The sequence below is a fragment of the Ruditapes philippinarum genome, unplaced genomic scaffold, assembly GCF_026571515.1.
Source record: "Ruditapes philippinarum isolate M1 unplaced genomic scaffold, ASM2657151v2 ctg4455_1_1_1_1, whole genome shotgun sequence".
Lineage (NCBI taxonomy): Eukaryota > Metazoa > Mollusca > Bivalvia > Venerida > Veneridae > Ruditapes > Ruditapes philippinarum.
Window position 1 is genome coordinate 179,320 of NW_026866981.1, and position 24,885 is coordinate 204,204.

Genomic DNA, 24,885 nt, shown 5'->3' on the forward strand with positions numbered 1-24,885 from the left:
AGCAAACTTTAAATTGAAACATTGTAGTTGAAAATGATTCAGTCTGATTTATTCAAATCGACCATGCAGGTTTTTTTATTCATGGTTTAGGTTTTTAAAATTGTTACAGCTGCACCCATGACTGTCAGTTATACACACACTGTGCAGTTTAATGTGCATGTGAAATTATGCATATTAATAAATCTCATTGTAATTTCTTGGTATTTCTTTTCCTTTGTAATATTTAGAAAAAAAAAGAGTTAAAACTGATGATAAGGTGTGTAGATAGGTGCAGTAATTCATCAGAGATGCAGTTTTTGAAAGATGTATGAATGTGGGGGATATTAATTTTATGCATCAGTCCACATTAAATATTAAATAATAACTTTGTTAGAGGTAGCAATGTTAATGACCTTACTTTTGCATCATGTGTATAATTGTTAGATAGTTTGCTTAAATATACTAGTTTTATATTTTTATCATTTTGATTTTAAAAAAATCAAAATAATTCAATTCTAGGCAGAAACGCTTCAGAGTTAAAGCATTCAAGGATATTTTTTTTTAAGTATTGGAAAGAAAAATGAAACATTATTAACAACACATAGTTTAATGTACTAAGATTCATTGGATGTCTGAAGATACTGGATGTTAATTTTCTAGACAAGTTAAGTATGAGATAGTGTTACTAAATCACAATTCATAGCACATTAGACTTAAGTGTCTTTCTTATTCATTCATAATTCATGATAAATAAGTAAAAAGAAGTTTAATATGTCCATCAACTGAAGTAACATTTATGCACAAGACATGTTTGAATTTACTCTTAACCCACTGAATTTTGTGTAATGGATTTGTCCTGCTTTGAATTTGGAACAGTCCATTTAAATTTTAAGGGATTTCAGTGTCAAAATACAAAAATTAAGCGATCAACTAGTACTGAGGTACAGTCTGACTTGGCAAAGACTATTCATTTGGTTAAGAGTTGATTGATGCATAAATACATGATTTATTGTTTCTATTTCAATTGATATTGCCTACTTTCTCAGAACTTAGTACTTATAAATCATTTCTGAAGCGTTAATTGTCCATAAGTGTCTCTTTTATTGAAGTGAAATTTCTCCTAGATTTTCCTATAGATTGTCAAGACTATAGTTGTCACAATTGCCTATGAGTTATTGCCTAATATTTTCATGTATATTATATTGTACCAGATTATTTTGATGTTGATATGCCCATGCATTAAGGAAATTAATTGGAAACAATTGTGTTAATTGTGCCAGTAGGAATATATAATTTTGTTGTGTCTGTAAAATGCTATTTCCTGGTTCTTCATGACTTAAATTGAAGCCTTTGATTAACGAGAATACTGGTTTGTCTTTTTCAAATTATTGAGCCCATCTACTTATGCCACAAGTGAGTAATTAAACAAGCCTGTTCTAAAAAAAAGGGCATTTAAAATAGTTTCTAAGTATAAAGACTTGTATATGTATGATATACAGTACTAATATTTAGAAAATGTTATAAATAAATCCATTTGACCTGTACAGTCTTACAGTCATAGGATGCAAGATATATCAATAACAAAAAAGTCAGAAAGATAGATTTAAAAATGTAAAGAAAATAAGAAGTGAAAGAGTTAAAAATCTCAATTCTTAATTTGTGAGATGTGAAAGGATTATATCCCACTGTATAAAGAGAACAGTTTATAACAGTTGATTATGTTGCAAATTCTGATAATAAAGTACCCTAATTTATGCACGGTCATGTATGAGCTACAAGGTTCATGGTAATATACCTGTGTTACCATCATGTTGAAATTTACCTCACAAAAGCTGATGTCTAGTGACTCCATTATGCTATTGGTAAAGTGTCTGATTATTTTATTGGTAAAGTGTCCAATTATGCTATTGCTAAAGCATCTGTTTATGCTATTGGTAAAGAGTCTGAATGCACTATTGGTAAAGAGTAATTATGCTGTTGCTAAAGAGTCTAATTATGCTATTGGTAAAGTCCGATTATGCTATTGGTAAAGAGTCAAATTATGCTATTGCTAAAGCATCTGATTATGCTATTGGTAAAGAGTCTGAATGCACTATTGGTAAAGAGTAATTATGCTGTTGCTAAAGAGTCTAATTATGCTATTGGTAAAGTCCAATTATGCTATTGCTAAAGCATCTGATTATGCTATTGGTAAAGAGTCTGAATGCACTATTGGTAAAGAGTCTGAATGCACTATTGGTAAAGAGTCTGAATGCACTATTGGTAAACAGTAATTATGCTGTTGCTAAAGAGTCTAATTATGCTATTGGTAAAGTCAGATTATGCTATTGGTAAAGAAACCGGCAAAAGCTAGAACTACTTTGCTGTCTGCCCAGCATCTTGAAGCACATTAGAATATTCATTACTCTTTAGATTTTTGAAAGAAAACTGATAATTTACATACAAGTAGCAGTTTTTGGATAAAAATTTTACTTGTGGAAAAGAAATGTTCGATAATCTGTTTCCTTTATATTTTCTTTTGTATTTTTTTATATAGAAAAATGACTAAGTAAACATTGTGCATTATTTATAATTGGTTCTTGAGACACTATAGAATATTGTTAAATAGCAATACTTTTATCATAGAACTATTTTCATTATTCTAGTTTAATGAAATCCATTTTGAACTTATTGTAGATTTATGAAAGGAGAATATTACAGCCTGGGACAATATTCGATACAAATTTGTTTGTAGAGTTTACAACATGTATTGAATAGCTATTGAAAGTCCTCTATACACTTTCAACTATTTTATTGAATTTCACGTTTTAAAGGATTTTTATAGAAAACCGGAAATATGAATATGATTATTATCGCGAAGCTTTGTGTCTGTTCATAAACGAACTTGCGTACACGAATTTTTTTTACAATTTTTTCTCCCTGTATACATGTACATGGTTTTGATATAATTCAGTCAGCATCGTAACTTTTTTTTTTTTATTTATTCAACATCATTTTTTTAACATATATTTTTTTCCTGACGATTTTTTGTAAAATGTACAGTATATAGGGAGAAAATTTATAACTTCATTTTTTATAAAATGATACGAGTAACTTATTACTCTAAAAGTGAAGAATGTTACAAGAATAACAGTATGGATTTACACATGCCAAGCTGTTGCACAAGGTCGTTATTATATTTTTTTGATTGATACAAATATTGTGGAAAATCATTATGTTAGAGTCAAATGTTCCGACCTTATAAAGGATTTTTATTATATTTCGCAAATCATGATAGTTTTAAGTATTACTTTACTGTACTGATGCTTTTGAGGAATTGTTTTTTACTTGTGTATTTCTGCATATAAATTGAATGATAACAATACATTAAACCTATAGATCTAGTGGTTTCGAGAAAGTAAGACAAGTGTTATATGGATACTTAAAGTAGAGAAGGTAAAGAAATTAGTTTTAAACTTATAAATTGAAGCTCACTTGCCAGAAAATTCTTTGCATCTTATGATAATTATTTTCAAGTTTGCTTCCTGGAACTCAGGCTCAGACTTGATATAAGCAAACATAGTCATGGCATGAGCATAGCTCGAACTCATAGTCCCCTATGAGCGTTAAGACACCTTAGCCCCTAGGTCAGGTCACCAATTCCCACATAGTCTCTAGGCCACAGCTCCCACAAACCTTACAGTGTTAAGAAAATTCATTTAAAGCTGTTATTTAAAAAGAGAGATAATCATGTTGCCATAAAACACAAACTTTTTCATGATTTTAATTTAAAATAAACTACGCATCTGATTCACAAGGTAGAGGTTTTTAACTAGTACAACAGTTTTTAACTCCCCGTCATGAAATACTTGAGAAATGAATTTTCATCTTGGTTTTTTTTTTATTCAAATAAAAGAGAAGATATAATGGTTAAGGTGATTCATTATTTACTCAGTTTTATAGTGTAAATAAATGGCAGACAATTTAATGCTTGTCAAGCATATTGTCAACATTATGAACATCAAAAACTTTGTTAGTACTAGTCACACAATGTTTGAACTTTCTTAAACTCCTTATTAATAAACCAGCAAAGTTATTTCATATTCTTAACATGAAAATTCAATTTTAAAATAGGTAAGAAATATTATTGTGATAACATACAATTGACTGGCAATTTTATTTGTATGAAGAAATAAACTACATGACTGTAGTTTTGAAAGTTCTGTCACACTGTTAGAATGGCACAAAAAAAATGTATCATCATTTATGTTATGACTGAAATATAATCAGATTTAACCAAGTTCTGGTTGTTTGGAGGTGTATAGTATCATACTATTAATGAAGTGAAATGCTTCACAAATCAAAATAAGAGACAAGCATCATGGTGTTTGTCTTGTATGTTTGTTTGCCGGGATTTTTTGGCTTGATTTTAACATATTTCTTTGGTCATATCTAGTGGCTGCGGTTCATCTGTGGCAGGTTCACCTAAACCAGCTTTCCTTAATAACTAATCAGTAATTACCATTTTCTCCCTAATTGATCCACATATACCAATGATGACACCACTTGATTTTCTGAATTTTGGTCAAGAGACAAATGACCATTTTGAAATTTTGCCACACCAGAGGATGGAACCTGTCAACTCTTGATTACAAATCTGATACTACACCTATTTGGCTAAGGATTGAATCATTGTATCTAAGTAACTTAGTTACATAGAGTAACAAACCATAATCTAATGAAACTATAATAGTAAAACTAAGTATTCTTTTATTGAAATACATATATATGCATTTCCAAGGGTCATGGTCGCTGTGTCAAAATTAGGCTATTAATAGAAGAAAATAGAACAAGAAAGGCTTTTATTTAAAGATGATCATAATGGCTGATCAATACTTGCTGATGACTTTTTGCTGAAATATTACTGAAGTTTTACATTTGTCTGATCACATCTGGCTTTTGTTAGAACAGGTTTAAGTTGGTTTAATGGCTCTGAAAATAAGTTAAAATGAAATTTGAAAGGAAATCTGGAGTCTTGATAAGGTCCTGTGAGAGAGAAATTTGTGAATCACTTTATTAATGAGTGTTCTTGGAGTTCTAAAATCTCTTTGTATAGAAATGGCAAGCATTTTTTTACTGCAGGATTATGTCTAAAATTTTAAATGTTTCCCATTTTAAAGCATATTATGAAAAAATGAGTAGAATTCAAGGTAAAGGAGCTATATGGCTGTGTGGTAAAGAAGCAAGCTGATTTACCCATCGATGCTGTGGGTTTGAATCATTGCTTTAAGTCTTTAGGTACAAAATTAATATTTGTTTTGTTTTTACACCTATTTAAGTAACACAAGAAAGTAGCCCTTTGACCAAACAGTGTTGGGAATACGTAAACCTAACATTTGTAATAATAGCAGCATTACAATGGGAAATAAAAAAAACTCACCTCTTTTGTTTGTAAAATGTAAAAAATTTAATAAATGTAGGTAAATGTTATTGTCAAATTGTAAATGTGGTGAGATCCATTACTTGGAAGTTAACATAGAAAATGATTTATGTAAGGTGTGTAATTAGAAAGGGTGTTAGTGGTGTGATAGACTCAAGCTGGTTATAACTTGTCATATTACAAACAACTTTTTTGTAGTAAAATGCTGCTTGTATCTTTATAACAAAGCCATATGTCTTCATACTGAAACTGTTACATAGCTACTTGTCTTATACTTAAACTTACTTTAAGATTTTAAGTTGGCCAACACTGTTACATTCTGTGCATATGGCTATCAAGTTATTAGGCAGTGCTGACAGTTCTACAATTTAGTGCTTCAGCTTTAGTTGATACTGGCTTGTGATTGAAATGATAAGAGATGGGGCATTACGTCTTCACTAACCAGTAAAGCTTGAATGTCACCAAGTAATATATATGACATTTATGTTGTTGGTGTAACTTGACCAATCCATATGTATGGCTGGAAAAGCCTATCCTTGTGTTATTTCATGCATGACTTGGCACCTCAGTAAAACCACCATTCTTTGTCCTTTTTGTTTAATTCAACTTCATATTCATTTAATTAGATAGATTTTTACTAATTCAGAAATACAACAAAAAAAGTTTCTTTAGAACATTAAAAGTTTTAATTCAGATCAGAAGATAACATCAGAAGATGATCATGTTTTTGGCTTAAAATATTTGTTGATTTTATAGGATTAAAAAATAACGATTGCTGGACATGAAATGTTTGAGATTACAAAAATGTAACGTGCCACAGTGTTATATGACTACTAAAATACATGTTTTTCCTTATCAAAATTAACAGATTTATGTTGTTTCTGTTTTCAGGAGCAGTTAGAGGAGGCGTCAGATGGACTAGAGGCTGCGTCAAGACTCAGCGAGCAACTTGACAGGAAGGAGGAGGCCCTCGATGCCCTCAGAGAGGAAGGTGAGCAGTCTTTGACTAATTTATATGGCTAACATTTTTTATATAGCATGGAAAACATTTGATTGTTCTGTAACTATAACACAGTAATTACTGACAGATTAATTCTTCGCCTTCAGTTTACTCCCCTTACTTTTTTTCTTCATTTTTTTTACGTAAATACTATAGGAATGTACATGTATCTTCAAAAACATTTGGCAAAAGGCTCTGTCAATTATACTATAAATCTTGCTTTAAAAAACATCTGGTTTACACAAATGTAATTGGTTGATTTGCAATTTAAATTTATGTCATAAAAAATTGACGGACATTTGAATAAAATTTTAAAAAAATAAATTCATCTTGATAAATATTGTATTGATAGGATTATAAATTTTTGGAAGTGTAACTTATATAATGTGATTTTGGTAATGTTTTTTTACCCAACAAAAGATAGTGATGCTGTTAGTTTATATTAAAATAAACATCCAGAATCTCACCATTCCATGAGAAAATTACGCTTTAAATTTGACAAGATATGAGACATTTTCTATTCAAACCTTTCCTTTCTCATTTGAAACTCGTTTTCCATTTTGAAATCTTTCGACAATTACAGCTATTGTGTATTAGCATATTTATTACAGAAATGATTGCCGTTTTTGAAACCGGATGCATTTTATAGTTGCGATACTAAAACTACATTCATATATGCTTTAATTAAGTGAACATTGTCGGGTTTGAGGAAATTGAAGATATATGTAAATGAAGAGGATTTATTGAGATGCATTGAAAGATTTTATATGACTTGTCACCAACCGGCGCATTTTTTTATCTTGTAAAAGACATGTGAATCAAATGAGACAGTTACAAATTGGCTTACAATGTTGGTTAATTCTATTAAGTCATTGTGCAACTTTAATGAGTTACATACACTTGGAATTATAAAAACATTCAGTATTGTTCATGATCTTTTCTTGGATTTATATAACTATTTTCAGTGAAAAATATAAAAAGGTATATTTTTATAAATATGAAGTTTGAAATGCAAACATTTTTAAAATGAGGTGGGAAAGAAAGGATTTTTAAAAAAAGGAAATTATTTCAGGATATTTATAAAACTTTTGATCAGTTTCTCTTTTTATGTGTTGTTTTTAGTTGTTTATCATTTTAAATATGCTGAATGTCTGAATGTAATAGTTATTACACAGTTACTGGTACTTTAGTACAGGGTAGTATTTCAATACACAATGGATATTGACATGATTGCAGATATTAAAATTAAATTACAGGAAAGTATAATAATGCTAGGAGTAAATAAGTTAGGTAAAACCCTCCTTTTAAGGGTGCATCAGAAATGTAAGAATTTAACTTGTGGTGTTTGTGCCAGTGACTACAAAAAAACAGGCCAATGCTACAAGTTAAAAAACAAGGCTAGCCGGACACTTATAATGATGTCGTCTGCTCTATTTATACATGTATCAAAATGTAACTTCCCTTGTACAATTAATGGACAAATTCAAAGAAGGAGCAAAGTTTATTTAAAAAATTCAAGAAGGGAAGCATTAAATGAGCAAAAAAAATAAAGTGGTAAGGGAGTTTATTTTTATTGGGATGTTAAAATAGTGAAATCGCTTGAAAGCAGTGATGAATTTTTTTTTTAATCATCTCAAAGGACAGCAGTTTACATTCCTGTATGTAGAAGTACACGAAAACATGGTCCAAAAAATGTGCATGTTCCCCGTCCACGTTTCCTCTAGCCCAGTGCCCCACATTTATCTTGTCATGTCTCGGTAAACTTTGCTTGTTTGCAGTACATATTAATTGAAATAACATCTAGACTGCATTGTCTCAAATCAAGTGAGGCGTACATTAATGCCTGTAGGGCAAAATTTTAAGTTTTAATGCTTAAATAGTGTTTCATGACATTTTAATAAAGTAAGCAACTGGACTATAATTGGTTTTCATTAAAGAGATACAATTGCGAAACCTTCCTAATTAGAAAAATTAAACAGAAAAGCACATAATGTAATATGAATTAAATTTGTCAAAAAACACCTGTTGTTACTTAAATAGTTAATGGAAAAAATCAACTGTAGTATGGATTAAAATAAGATTTTTTGGTGAAAAAAAATGAGAAAGGATAGTTTATGTTAAATAGATGGATTAACTAAGTGATAATGAGGACTTTGAAATGTAATGTTAAGATGGTGGTAGGCAGGTAGGTAATTAAGGAGTTAGAGAAAGATACTACAGGTAAGGTATTAAGTAAAGCATTTAAATATTAAGAAGTTGTAACTTTTGATAGATTATTTTGATTAAATGAATAGACCCAGGCCATGAGGTTATAAAACTTTTCTTGAGCTTTGTCTCGGATCTCAGGTTTTTCATTGGTCAGTGTTCATTCTTTGGAAGTTTCTGACAAATCAAATTCCTAAGATCTGAGCTTGAGCTAAGAAGCTTTCTTTATAACCTCTAACCCAGTATACCATAACTGTGTAGACAGGGCATTTTTGCTCTATCTCAAGGGGCCAATATATATGATGTAGATGTAGATGTTTCAAGGGCTGTTTCTCTATATAAGTTAAATGACATGAGTGAAATAAATTACTTTTTCTAAAGAGAATAATTGATACTTATAAATAAAAGAAGTAGATGCAGTTGTGTAGTGTATGGCTGTAGTAAAATAATAAAAGTTCTTGTTTGTAATTGATAATGTTTAAGTTACAGCAGTTATTACATGTAGTTTTTCAGATGTTACGATATACAACTTGCCTTACCTCTGCTTTTTCTACCTTTGTGTGTGTGTGCGTGTGTCTGTTTGTGCCTGTGTTTGTGTGAATTCCTGCTATTACTGCCCATTGCCTACTATTAGATTTCCAAAATGTTTGGAAAAAAAGATCAACAAATCGCTTTGATTTCTCAGTTTTGGTCGCCAGCTTGTTTTATTTTTTGCTTTAAAGATGCTTTTTTATAAGAAATATTTCCAAATATTCTTGAACCTTTTTAGAGCAAGGCTTTCTAGCTAAGGAAGATTTTTGCTTTTTTACGCACATTAGTGTGAAATTGCTTCATTTTACTATATTTTCCTATGTTTTTTATCTATGAAGACTTTAAAATTTGTTTGGTTGTTTAATATCAGCTGGTAATCCTGAGTGTTCTCTAGTCTCAGGCTGTCAGTTGATATTGTACAAACAGACAGACAAACAACGGTAAGGGCAGTCATAGTTTGTTTCTCTCGAATATTCTGTCCGTCTGTCCATCTATTCTTCCTTGTGTCTGTCGTTCTCTCTGTTTTCTGTCTTTCTGGCATGCTTGTAGTCTGCTTTGTAGATTTTTCCCATACTGCAAATCAAGATATTAAATTCCTTGATTACATTATGTCATAAATTCAAATTAAAGACTTAATTATTAAAACTGGGTTTTTTAAGCAATGCAAAAAAAGATCAAATGTGAAATACAGATTTTTTCCCCTTCTATTTGCTGAAAAGTTACAAAGAATTTTTTTTTTTTGATATTGGGTATTCATGTTGCACTAACATTAAAGTAAATCAAGTGTTTTAAGAAATTATATTCATGTTAGGCTCAGAAATAGACATCGCATGTGTATTGTTTACAAATAACATTGTTTTATTTTTGGTATTTGTGAAAGCATTATATTTTAGACATTTTAAGGTTTCGTTCTTGATTTATGGTTGTGACTGTAGTTGTCTCCCTTAGTTACCTTTTAGTTTCTTGATAGATTTGATTTGCTGTGTTTAATTATGTTCAAGATGAATCTAACAGTCCAGTTATTGAGTCAGAAATAGAAAAACAACAAAAAGGAATTGAGATAAATCATCTAAAAGTCTTACCAAGAACCAAAAGGAGACAGAAAGTTGGACATTTGAATCTTGGAAATGGACTATAGAGTTTGGTTGCTTTCAACTTTGAGGATGACAATAATAATCGGTGTGACAATTGAAATTTGAAAGTTAAAATAGCATGAGCTTAAATTATGACTGGGTATGCTGAAAAAATTGAACAGATGGTTTTGATCATTTGGAATTTGAGGCGGAACTAAACAGATAATTGGAATTATGATGGAATTGTTGAGAGATTTACCCTGATGAACTGTCGACTTGTCTATGAGCTTGAAATATGCATGCAGCTTGAACAGAGTAGTCTCTTGTCATGCAAATTATATTTTGAGCCGCGTCACGACAAAACCAACATAATGGGTTTGCGACCAGCATAGATCCAGACCAGCCTGCACATCCGCGCAGTCTAATCAGGATCCAAGCTGTTCGCTTACAGACCCTATAACAAGTAGAGAAACTGATAGCGAACAGCATGGATCCTGATCAGACTGCGCGGATGCGCAGGCTGGTCTGGATCAATGCTGGTCGCAAACTCATTATGTTGGTTATGTCATGGCATGGTTCATTTGTCGTGTTTAATGAGCTCAGTAATTTTTGAGATTTATCTAACATGTTCACATAATATTCATGACTTATAGCTAACATTTTTGTTTGTTGGCTAACAAATGTACCATTTGACTGATACAATGTATTTTGATTAATTCTTAGAATAGCAGCATCTTATATAGTCATATTTGAATCTACTGTACACATACACTAGTGCTAATATTTTAATAACTTGATTATAAAGCCTGCACCTTGTGATGTATTATTAACATCAAATTTTTCAGAAGCACCAAGTTGCTGATGATAAATAAAGCTCGGTTTTCTTACAGGATGAATCTTTGTGACCCTAAAACCTAAACTATGGAACTAGAACTAATAATAAGATCCGAGAAAAAAATGATTTTTTGAGTTTAGTGCAATAATGAAGAGATCTCAGCTGTTGCTAACATTTTGTTTGACTGACATTTTGAGTTTTTAACTCGTGCATGAGATGGTTACTGTTTGTTTAATCTCAGCTGGTAATTCTGAGTAGACGATTTAAGACCTCAAGTTACCAGCCGAGATCATACAAATATAACTACTAACATCTAACATCGGCTAAAACCACCAAATCAGTGTTTGTTTTTTATATGTCAAGAAAGCTAACTCTTACTTCATTTGACTTTGAATTGTGCATGGAGTTACCTGGAATGAATAGAACAAATCACAAAATATTGAACAAACCTGCATGTAACATCAAAGGAATGGCTTCAGTTTATTTTCATTCTGATGAGTTTTTGAATCGAGGTGTGAGCGCATGTGCATGACCAGTTGCAGTTAAATGTAATTAGGACTTGAGAAATAAAAGTATCTTGTTACAGTTAGAAGTTGTTGGGGACAAAGAATGGATCAAGGCTTGGCTGTCTTTGAAAGATTTAATTGAAGATAATAAGAAAGTAGTGAATAAACTTGAATGAACTAAGAAATAAAAGAACAATCCTTTTTACCATAATGGTAACTAAAATGAAGGAATGGTATTTTACACTTTCTGAAGCAGAATTTGACTTTTTCCAGAAATCTGCAGGAAACGGCCCCTTGAAGTCATTTGATATTTTCTGTACCAGATACTTGTATGAGGTGAGAAAGTACACTTTGAATTGCTGGGGAAAAAAACAATAAGAGGAAAAAATTTAACAAGTGAAATATATGTTCCTCATGGAAGATTTATTTTATGAATTCTTACAGTGAATTCTTGGAAGCATCAATGGGTGTTGAAATTCTTAGAACACCTGGTATGAGTATTTTAGCATGGGAAGATTGTATAAAGTATGTTAAAAAAGTGATGACAGGGCAATAAGTAAAACAATAAAGTTAGTGTTACAACAAACTTAGATGATAAAAGATGAAGAATAAGGAAATTATATACTACTTACCCTGGAAAAAAGGAAGTTATACTAGTTATATGTAAGTAGATTTAAACTCTTGTATCACAGTGGTAATACTACAGTTACAAGTAGTTAAATCTCCAATTTTATCTTCCCTGATTGATTGTAAATTGATGGTCATCATACTGGTATATGGATTAGGACAACATATTCTTACTGGAATTGAAGTGGAAGTAAGAATTGCTGCTGTTAACAGAAACAACCTTTCCCAGGTATGAGCTTCTTATACAGAAATACAAACTTCACATCTTTATTTACTCTAGACTTTGCATGATGGTTTAAACAAAAACTGGTAATCATGTTAATATTATTTTAACTGTAGTTCTAAAACATATCTTTTTTGTCTTTAAAGGAAAGGTATAAAAATATATCCTATAAAAAGTTATTTTGGACTTAAATTAGCAAGGATGAATAATCCAGATGTTTTATTATGTCAGATTTTTTTGTATGACTATTAGAAATGGACATGGTTGCTGTATGGATAAATTCAAATATTTTTCATGGATGGAAATATTTGGAAAATTACATATTTCATGGATGGAAATAATTGGAAAATTACATATCTCATGAATGGAAATATTTGGAAAATTACATGTACATAATTATTTCATGGATGGAAATATTTGGAAGATTAAATATTTCATGGATGCAAGTTTTAATGGGGAATCAGCATCATAGATAAGGTAATAACACAGAAAATTGATGAGGATGGTATTCCTGCAGTCTATTTTTAAAGGGAGCTGTTGACTGGAAATGAATGTTGTCTCAGAGGCAAGGAGATGAGAGGAAGTAAAATATAAGATGAACAAATGGTTAACAAAGTGAGAGATACACAGATAGGGATGGTAAAAAGGTACAGGAAGTTAAAAAGCAAAATGTTTAACAGCATCTACTTGATGAATAGTCAGGTTGACAACAATTTGAAGTTACCATAATTAGGTTGTAAATATTGACAGCTCCTGGAGGTTGACAGCAACTGAGGGGCTATGGAAATCAGGAGATTGACAGCTCCTGGAGGTTGACAGCTACAGAGGGGCTATGGGAATCAGGACATTGAGGATTGTGAGCTACATCAGGGTTTTTCAGACCAGGAGATGGACAGGTACTGGAGGTATAAAGCATTTTTGGGGCTATCAGAATCAACTGAGAGGCTGTGAGAATCAGGAGGTTGACAACTACAGGAGGCTTACAATTAATGACAGTGGCAACTGGAAATAGTGATTGAAAGCTAGGGTATGAGTATTACATCAGGTACTGACTGTATGTTTGTTCCGTACCTTATGTGATGTTCTTACTTTGTCTTGTCTGAATCAAACACATAGGATGATTATTCTTGTTCAAAGAGAAATGCATCAGTGCAAGGTGACACTTTCACATCTAAATGACACATTTTACCATGCTGATATAAGTTGTTACTTACACAGACCGACATTTGCAGACAAGTAATTGTAAACTTTGCCATAATAATTAATGCATTCTAGAGAATTTAAGTGTAACTTTTTTTCTGTAATTGTATTGTTGACAGTAAGATGTCTACAATCTAGTACAGTGTCTGGAACTAGAAATTAAAATGGATAATCATAATTAAACAGGGTGGTGAAAGGAAGAAGATGAATGCAGACCTAACATTTTCACTGGAAAGTAGGGGGAAAAAAGAAGTTAATTATTGGTTGATTGTATAATTGGTATCATGAAAGAACAGAAGTGGATACATTATCACAGAAATTAAATGATGAATATATATACAAGGAAGGAAATTACACTGAACAGATGGAAGGACAGAGTATGAGGATTCAGATGGAGGCAAACTGAGAAGAAGAAATAATTGGCGATGAAAATTAGTATAGTAGCTTATCCTTTAAGTTAGCATGTCTTTCCTACCTGTATATAGAAACCTTCTTTTGTGTGTGTGTGTTTTTTTCCTCATAGAGCTTGCATGTCTTCCGTTATAATTAAAAGTAATGTAACTTTAATTTCTGTGACATATAAGAAAAGTTCATATTTTTCCTACTGATAATGTATTTAATGTAGCCCCATTATATGGCCAGGATATTCCAATTTATTCAAAGTAAGAATTATCACTTAATTTTAAGCTGTAGATTTGCTCTTAATTAGATTTCAATATAGCATGAAGTGTAAATTAACTAGGTTAGGAAGGTAATTTAGGAGCAAAGTCTCACAATTAGAATAAAAGGCGGGGAAATTAAGTCAAGAGCTTGATGTTTGTACATGTCATATTATAAGGATCTAAATATAATAAATAGAGGATATTAAATATATTGATTCCGTTTTGAATTAATTGAAAGTTGAATATTAAAAGTATGTATTAAAAGTATGGTGGAAGTTTTATTCAACAAGTTCTATATATTTAATACAGAATCAACATAAGTTTAATATTCTATATTCTAATATATATATATTTTATATTCTACCCTGAAGATATGAAGAAAAATATACTGATCTGATCTCGCCACTATAAACGCCACTATAAAGGTGGCATGTGATGCTAGGCTCTGTTGCATATTGTATGCTCAGTCGTGCTATACCATTTTTACAGACACCGAAAAGTGGTATAAGTATTGTGATGATTAGAGTTAAGAAAAGATAATCCCTATTATATATTATAGTTGTTATAACAAAATATATCACTGACTTTTCAGTTCAAATCCGTGAATCAGGACTGAAAGTTGTAGAAGATGAGCTGAGAAACCTGAAGAGTAGAAATGATGACAGGGTGGACAAGTATGTATCTTATAATGTACTAGTCATTTGTAATCACTCCCCATTCCATCCCATCCCTATGACAATGAGAGGGTTAGTGGGTGAAAAATAGCCGGGGATATGTTCAAATTGTAGTGTGTAGTGCATTTAGTGGGGTTTTATTTGAAAATCTTGAAACAGAAATTCTTGTCAGTTATTTTATTCCTGTAAAAGCTCTTTTCACTAGTTAAAGCCAGGCTGTTTCTCAATTTAGTATTATTTCTTGAAATCACTTAATGCATAATTTTATTTTTCTGAAATTAACAAATTGTGGTTTGAAATTACTGCTAACTCTTAACTGCTGTATTCCTTGTATTCTTGTCAAAGCACATTTTACTTGTTAAAGCCAGACTGTTTCTCAATTTAGTATTATTTCTTGAAATCACTTAATGCATAATTGCATTTTTTGAAATTAACAAATTATGGTTTTCTATTACTGCTAACTCTTAACTGCTGTATTCCTTGAAAAGACTTGTCCAGCTCTCATTTTTGGACTTGTCCATTATCAATTTAAGGGATCTCATTTTTGGACTTGTCCATTATCAATTTAAGGGATCTCATTTTGGACTTGTCCATTATCAATTTAAGGGATCTCATTTTTGGACTTGTCCATTATAAATTTAAGGGATATCAGGGTGAAAAATTTTATTTTGTGAGCTAACAATATAGAGCCTGGTCAAACTGCACCGAGTTGCATGGCTGACAGGGTTTCTACACAGGGTGGCAAAAAGGCAATCATTTTCAGTATTCCAAGTTACGAAAAGTTTGAAATCAGTAAACTTGTTAAATCATGGACTAATTACAGCATGTATGTTAATACAAATTTAATGGGAATGGTTTAATTTCTATATTACACAAATTTTAATATTTAAATCTTAATGAAGGCTAAAAAAACAAATGTCAGTGAATCAATTTTCATAAAAATGAGTAACTCAGATGAAACCATTTAAAAAGATTTTAGTTATTAAAAATTTAAAAGAAAACAACACAAAATAAAACATTTTCATAGTAATTTAAACAATAATAATTTCAAATTATTCAATAAATAGAATTGAGTAGTATTCTACATTATTCATGAGCCAATTAAAGTGAAAGTGATGTGTTGACTTTTCCTAAGAATGTCTTTAAATCAATCTCTTTAAAAGTAAAATTTGTAAATTTTTATAAAAAAAAAAAAATTTTCTTTGTTGAATTTCAGGTTAGTGATAAAGAATTTATTCCTGGGATACTTCACGGCCCCTCAGAATAGTAAACATGAGGTGTTACGGGCAATTGGTGGTGTGCTACAGTTCTCATCAGAAGATTTTGAAAAGGTATTATTATTACTGTATCAATACTGTATATAAACTAGCCGTCTGGTTAGGTCAATAGGTAGAGCGTTGGATTGTGAATCTGGCGAACTTGGTTCGATTCAAGGACGACGCAGGTCACTTTTGTTGTAATGGATCATGAAATCCTTTCTATGGTCATTCACACTGTACCTCTGCTCTAGCATGTACAGAAGTTTCAGTTTCTTGCGAAAAGAAGGCATTAGTACTGGTAAACTGCTTGACAGCCTGCCCAGGAATGATGCGGTGGCTGAACTGTGCTCTGGTGAATTCAATGTGGCTTACTGTCGTGATCCGCAGTGAAAACTACCATCACCACCATATATAAACTTTGTGAAGTTTTATTATAAGTTACAGAGAAAAATATAATTCTATAGCATATTTAACGCTTACTGGTACATTCAACTCTTCTTACCTAAATTAGTATCATTTGGTTTTTTTTGGAATTTTGAACATTCTGTTGTCAATAAAAAAGGTAAGTATCAATATAGAGATTAATCATATTGCACATGGCTAATCAGGGATCACACTAGCCCTAAATTTTAGGGAGAAATAAAAAAAAAGAAGTCTTTGGGCCTATATATATGTGCTTATGAAATGATATGAGTTAGTTTTATGTTAAAATGTCATTTTACCTTTCAGATTGATGGTAAGCACAGTGGAGGGGGTTGGGTACCAGGCTTTTTAAGGTTCTCTGGGGGACAGAAAACATCCTCACCCCCTACAACACCAGTGAGAAGGTCAACTATTGGGGCTACACCTTCAAAACCAGTAGATAATGTAAGATTGTTTGTTTCATGAAATCTAATCAAATGTTTTATTTCAAGAATTATACAGTTACAAATCTAAAATGTTTGAGTTTGACAGTATTACCCACCATATTGTCATATTGAAAATAATCAAAGAAAATGATTGCTATGAACTAAATTAAGTTGCCCATTTTCTACCAAACAGTGGTCAAATATTTAAATGAATTTGTGTATTTTTCCTGTTTGGTCTTAACTTCAAGATTTATTCCATTTTAGCATAAAATGCTTCTTTATTATTAAATTTCAAAGCAAAACCTGATATATCTTGTTATTGTTATTAATTTTTCATATAGCAGTTTCATTGTTAGGATTGTATGTATATAATGATTACTTTTTGTTTATTTTAGTCATTTTCCCAAATGTTTGTCAAATTTTTGGAGCGCGAATCGTCGCCACCACCACCAACGGTCCGCCTGCCTGCGGAGGAGATGGTAAGAGATGTACAGAAACAGAAAGAGACACATAAACCAGCTTATAATCCATTCACAGCACCGAGACATGTTGCTATGCCAACAGGTGGAACGCCTACGTTAGGAACACCAAATACACAACATTTATTAATGAGTTCAACAGTTTCAGTTTCACAAACTTTACCGACATTTGCGGCACCGACAGAAAGTTCGAAAACTCCGCCTGGATCAGGTCGGAATACACCGGCTTCCACGACTTCTGGGGCGATATTAAAAGATGTGTTAAATAGATAACACCAAATGTTGTAATTGTAAATTAAATTGTAAATTATTTTATGTGGTCATTTATTCTGTTAAAACAGCAAATGGTGTTCTTATATATGTACATTCATGTATAATTGTATATGTATGTACACTGTGAGTTTGTGTTTTTGCAAACCACTGCCAGGCATTTATAAGTCAGTACTGGTTAAAAAAAATAATGTTATAAAAAGAGGAATTGGAACAAAAAGTCAAGCATTAATTTATGTGCAATTCCATACAAAGTTCACTTTCAATTTTAATTTTGTATTTTAATTAATGTTAAACGAAACATTATAAAACCATAGTATATAGAATTAAAGAAGAACGAGCCAAAATGTAAGGTAAACAATGAGAGTTTACAGAAAATTTTTAGAGAAATAAAAAGCTTTGAAACAGTTCATGACATAATATTTATAATAATATATTGATTGTATGTTATAAATAACATAGGTTGTAATAATTAGACAGTAACTGGATGATGATACCTGAATTTAATATCTCTATAGAATTGCTCTAATTGTCCGTTTATTACACAATTTTTCTTCTCATCTATGTTAGTGGGTTTTATTTTGTATTTTTTGTTTGTTTCTTTTTTGGCATTTAAAGTTAAGATTTTATTTTGTTTTTCAGTATCATTATTAAATGTCTGTGATACGATGGAAAATTACCATATAAAGATTATCTTTGACAAACATTAAAAACATGTTTCTATGTAATTATCCAGAGAAATATGACCCCCCCCCAAGAGATTGTTGCATATGTATATATATTTACATTTCTTTTTTTTTTCATGATTCCATGAAGCAACAAAAATGACATAGATATTTGATATCTTTTGAAAATATATAGAGCCATTTCTTATTGTTATTGAAAAAAATTTCTGTCATTTTCTTTTCTTTTGAAGTCTATATCTAGGTTAATGTTAAGTAGTATGAGAAGTATTGTGCTGAGAAGAGATCAAGACTAAGCAACATTTATTTATGTATAGGTTAGAAATTTTCTACATAAACATTTAAACAATGTACATGTGATTAATAGTATGTATTTTATTTGAGCATTTGAATGAGTATTTCTGCCTTAGATGTTGTAAAGAATCATGAATATATTGGGATGACCTTGATTAGGATATCCTAAAAATAAATGATGAGATACTGTGAGTTATCTGTTAATAATTTTAGGGGCCATCATGTTTTTCGCTTGGATAAGCATGCCTGAATTACGGTTAACCAAATTCGTAATTAATTGTATTATACTACCTAACAGCAAACATGGCATCATTTGGTTTGTGCTCATAGAAACATCATTATTTAAATTATTTTATTGTATTATAATTTATTATATATAAATGTATATTACATTATGAATATTATACTGGTGAATTGTGGGAAAAGATTTTTCCTGTTTTCACTGTGGACATGGCAAAAATAAAAAATGGATGAAAAGAGTGTCTGTGTTTGTCTTGTTTAATCTTCTGAGATTTTTATAACTTTGTATGTGTCAGAATAGTTTGTCCTTAATTACCTCCCCTGATGTTCTGACTGGAAATACTTTATGGCTATTAAAATGGGAGCCCGTTTCTAAATGGTAATGTAACCCAGAGTTGACTGGTACAAATAAACCCCCATCGTCGGATACCCACGATTGATAAACATGTCACATAACATAACATGCAATCAATGATAATGGTTCGGCCGTGGGTATCCGACGATGATAAACCCCTTATTGGCTGTTGTTGAAAATATTTTACATGTATTATGTAAAAGCAATTAATAATTGGCTAACTGATTCGCTACGGACCAAGGGAAAGTAACTTGTCAAATATTTCTGAATAATCTCGATTGCTTGACTTGAAATTATTATGTATTTCGTTTACCAGCACCGAGAAAAGTGGTGCACACTACAAGTACATTTGAACGTCTCTTGTGAAAGACCACAAGGGTTTAAGCTACAGTCTCACTAACATGCATGCCGGTAGACGTCCTGGGTGATTCGAGAACAACCGGAGTACATCCGTTACTCTGCCGGGAACATCCGGCATTTGACCCCGGATGGAATAAAATTTTTAATATTACCAGGATGATCCGGGAAGTATAGCTTTGCCGGCTTCATCCTTAGCTCTGCCGGGGAAGCACCGTAGCTCTGCCGGCACAAACCGGGGCATGATATAGCCGGTAGACCGTAGCCCGGTGAATGCTGGCAGAGCCCCGGTGAAGGCCGGCAGAGCCCCGGTGAATGCCGACAGAGCCCCGGAGGATGCCGACAGAGCCCCTGAATATGACGATGGAGCTACGGTTGATCCCGGTAGAGCCCCGGCAAAACCCGGTTCACTTCAAAAGAATCACGACAATTTGCGATGATTTCACTTGTTTGTATTAAAATCCTTCCCATTTCCCTTTTATCCAGTCTTGCATAAGGATTTTTCAGAAAATCATCATGAATTACTGTTCTGGAACAATAGATATAATAATAAATAAAAATTATGTATCAATGTAATCATTTTCGCGCGTTTTCAATCCACCGGGGTTCTACCGGGACTCTGCCTGGATCGTCCTGGCCTCTGCCGTGGCTCTGCCTGGATCGACCGGGGCTCTGCCTGGGTCAACCGGGGCTCTTCCGGCGTCATCCGGGAACGACCGGGGAAGCTCCGACATGAACCGTAGCTTCACCTGGGCTCTGCCTGGATGGTCCAGAGCGCATCCTGGGTGGTTAGTTGGGCATTACCGTAGTGCTGCCGGGGTTAGTGTGACCGCAACAATAATTTCACCCCGTATCGTCCCGGATCATCCCAGTAACTTACCGGGGTGGTCCTGGGCTCTGCCGGGAGTAAGTGAGACCGCAGCTTAATACGGAGAAGCAATTATGAAAATCAATATTTAACTGCATGGAGATATAAGAAATACACAATGTTTAAATAATCGAGCATATAAGCATAAAGTCGTCATTTATTGGATTTTTTTTCAAAACAGCATTTATATTAAGTTTTATTGATATATATGATAAGTACATGTGCTAGGATTGAGAAATATATATTTTATTTGGATTTTAAGGCGTTTGTAGTTCCACATGCGTCCGTGGTCAGAGACAACTTCGGTATAGCATGAAAATTAAATTAAACGCCCATTTCTACGTACAAAGCATATTCAATGGCGTTGTACAATATCTAAAAGACAGTAACAATAGTAAATCAAAATACAATATATGTTGACATCATTGATAAAAATAATAAAAACGTTTTCGTGGAACAACATACATATACACACATACATGTATATACAAATATCACACATATACATACATACACACAAATATCTCTATCTTTCGGTCTCTAAGACATATATTTACAGTACAGTAATTTTTAACCACAATTCAATATTTTACAGTTTTTTGTACACCAAAGTGTTTATATCAAACCTTTAAGACCGTACTTAGAATAGGAAAGAGAAATCCTTAAAGAAATAAGTTTTCAATTGTCTCTTGAAATTGTCTACAGATTTGCTTTGTCTAAGGTCTCTGGGAAGTTTATTTCTTAATTTTGGACCTATTGTACCGAAACGTTTATCTGAAAAGGTTTTGTTTCTATTAAATGGTATTTCATAGAATCCAACAGCTGACTGCCATGATCTTAAAGAGCATATTGGGGTTTGAGGAGTCAAGGAATTAACTAAGTTGCTGCATTTCCTACAGAACAATTGTACATATACACTAAGATCTGCTTAAATGGGTAGCCAGTGTAAATCAAAAACTGCTTGGAGCTATCAAATTTTGATTTATTTAATACAAGTTTAGCACACATGTCTTGGATAGGTTGAAGTTTAGATAACTCAGTTTGCGAACTACCGTACAATATGACGTAACAGTAGTCCAAGTGAGATATAACAAAAGATAAAACAAGTGTTTCTGTGGCATCCAGGTACGTATATTAACGTTAATATACGTACCTGGTGGCATCAGAAGACAAATACTGCCGAATGGTTTTGATCTTACAATAAATAAGCATAGCAGTTTTACATTTTCGTTTGATATGTTCTTTGAAATTTAAAGATTCATCTCAGAAGGCACCAAGATATCTTATACAATGTTGCGATTCGATATTACCACAAATATCAATTCTTTTTGTACATGTATTACACTTCTCTCATTGTTGACGGCTTACTTTACTCAGTCTTTGTGTTATTCATTTTCAATTTGTTTACGTTCATCAACTCATTGATGTCGACGGCGGATTTTTCGAGGATTTGAATTGCAGGCGCTCGATCCTTCGGGTGGTGGTTTAAAGGGTTTGTTATCCGTGTGGTCATCGGCAAATCCAAACACGGGAATAGAAAGAGACACAAGTAATGTCAAATATCGTTCCAGCATAGGTCAGGTATAGCCAAGGCCCCAAACAACTTCCTTAGGGGACACTACAGTCAAGCTCTCTCACTGTTGACAAGTTGGAATTAACGTTGATCCGACAACTGTGCGGTCTGCAGTACGAGGCCACCCATCTATGAGCCGAATCAAATATACCTTACTGGGACTTGAGAACATCAAGTAAAATGCTATGGTCGACAGTGTCAAATGCAACACTCAGATCAAGAGCAATCATAGCTGTGACTTCCTGGTGTTCCATGCCTTCAAGAATGTTATTATAACAAGTCTAAGAAGGGCAGGCTCGAATGAGTGGAACTGGTGATATGTCGACTGATTAGTTGGAAGGAAATTTATTTTGCTTACATGCTCAATCAGTCAGTAGAGTGCGGCTTTTTCTATCAATTTTGATACTTACAAGCCGATAGTTTGCCAAAGTTAGTTCAAAATCAGACTTTTTCAAAAGAGGTCTGACTATTACCTGCTTCCATTCTTTTGTCAACGTGGCATGATATGTAATACACCTTGTGTTAGAGAAAGATTCACAAGCTTGGTGATTATATATATAGGTTAAAGTTCGTTAAGAAAGGATTTCAAAAATTTTGTCGGCAATATGTCGATCTCATACGATTTTGTCTGTAATTGATTAATGAGTTATTTTATCTCGTCCTCTGTTAGATTCACAAAACAATTAAAAGATGGTACTTCTCTAACACAGAGTTTATAATTTTCAAAGTCTTTCAATAATTCTTGATTTTTTTGCAATATTGGCCATAAAATGGTCGGCAAATTTGTCGGCTAGAGTGTTCAGAAGGCATGCGATTTTCAGACTTGTTACCGGTGAGATCTTTCACAAGCTGATAAAGTTTGCTTTTTTAATCACCTTTTGATTCATTTGCCTTTTACTGAAAGTTTGACATTTTTCCCTTTTTAGGACAGAGTGGTCACTTAAATATCTCATAATCACGTGTTCTCTCCAACTTATCCATCGCTTCAGGGACATAATACTTTCAATGAACCAGGATTTGGGTGTTCTATAAATTTGTATTTTCTCTTTTCCCTTTAATGGGTACATGCGTATTTGGTATGTTTTCAATCTCGTTTTCAAACTGTTTTACAAATCCAACCACCGAATCATTACTTATTGCCATTTCACTCAGATCTTTTGAAAACGCCTCCCTATCCATGTTTTCAAAATCACGATATGAGACAGATTTGTCAATGCCATTCGCAAGTTCCGTGATCACTAGGTCAAAAACTCTGCCCTCAATGTGCGTAGATAAATCTACATGCTGTTTCTATCCAAGAGCGGCCTACTGGCTGGAATTCAACAAAACTTTATTGGAACCTTCAATACCAAGAGGAGATGCGCATATCGTCGCCTTGTTCCGGTCAGACACTTTAACTCAGAGTTATGGCCCTTGATTAATTATTCAGTATGAATATAGAGCAATAATCGTTTCCGCACTACTTCTCTGCAACTACTGATTGGAATTCAACGAAACTTTACGGGAATCATCAATATTAAGAGGAGATGCGCATATCGTCGGCTTATTCCCGTCAGACCCTTTAACTCAGAGTTATGGCCCTTGATAAGTTATTCATTATGCATATAGAGCAAAAATTGTTCTCGCGCTACTTCTCTGCAACTACTGATTGGAATTCAACGAAATTTTATGGGAACCTTCAGTACCAAGAGTTATGGCCCTTGATTAATTATGCAGTATGCATATATAGCAACAATCGTTGCCGGGCTACTTCTCTGCAACTACTGGCTGGAATTCAACGAAACTTTATGGGAACCATCAATATCAAGAGGAGATGCGCATATCGTCGGCTTCTTCCGGTCAGACACTAACTAAGAGTTATGACCCTTGATTGATTATGCAGTATGCATATAGAACAATAATTGTTTCCGCGCTACTTCTCCGCAACTATACAGGCTGGAATTTAACAAAACTTTATTGGAACCATTAATACCAAAAGGAAATGTGCATAATTTGTTGCCTTGTTCAAACCGGACCCTTCATTACAGAGTAATGCATATATAGCAATATTGCTATTTCTTTGTAACTGCTGTATTGATTTCAACAAAACTTTATGGGAACCATCGATACAAAAAGACAATTTACATCTCATTGGCATGTCCAGATAGGAGTTATGGCTCTGTTACTGCCCTGAATGTTTATCATGTACAAAGAATATTACTGTTTACGCCATGATAAATATTATATAAATAAAGCCCTATGTCTTCAGTTGTTGTGTTAGTAATAACCAGTACTCGGCGGGGGATATAAATTCATAAATTCTTTCTTGGAAGGCCATATAAAGTATGAAGTGTTTTAGTTTTGTATTAACTCTGTACAGTTGAAGGTTACCTTCTTGAAATAAAGATTTTATTATTGTTATCAAAATAATTGTTCAGTGAACGCCAACAGCGCCCATACAATTATAACAGTATATTATCATAATTTTAATACAAAACTAGCAAAAGCGTTGAACTACGAGTTCTTACAAAATCAGCAAACGGTTCTTCCCTGAGATATGGAAGTATCTAAATAATAATAAGACAGGTACAGACTAAATTTGAATGATAGTAGAGCAGTTAAGGAAGTCTAAATGGTATGTGTACAAGGGGAAAGAAGAAGAGAAAAAAGAAAGAAAAATTAAGGATAGAGTATATCAATTGAACGTGGCAAGTAGTATTGTATAAACAATGTTGAGATAACTATC

The 24,885-nt window shown here is 32.6% G+C and overlaps 1 protein-coding gene across 5 annotated transcripts in view; it reads left to right on the forward strand.

Moving 5' to 3' along the window:
• LOC132734395 (thyroid receptor-interacting protein 11-like) overlaps window positions 1-19,247 on the forward strand; it is a 64,739-nt gene extending 45,492 nt beyond the window's left edge. For all 5 annotated transcript variants that reach the window (XM_060721129.1, XM_060721133.1, XM_060721131.1 and 2 more), the window contains 5 exons: window positions 6,290-6,389; window positions 14,853-14,934; window positions 16,151-16,265; window positions 16,923-17,060; window positions 17,437-19,247. In XM_060721129.1, coding sequence (XP_060577112.1) covers window positions 6,290-6,389; window positions 14,853-14,934; window positions 16,151-16,265; window positions 16,923-17,060; window positions 17,437-17,793 — 792 coding nt within the window. In that variant the 3' untranslated portion in view covers window positions 17,794-19,247. The remainder of the gene's footprint in view (window positions 1-6,289; window positions 6,390-14,852; window positions 14,935-16,150; window positions 16,266-16,922; window positions 17,061-17,436) is intronic.
• The last annotated feature ends 5,638 nt before the right edge of the window (window positions 19,248-24,885 follow it).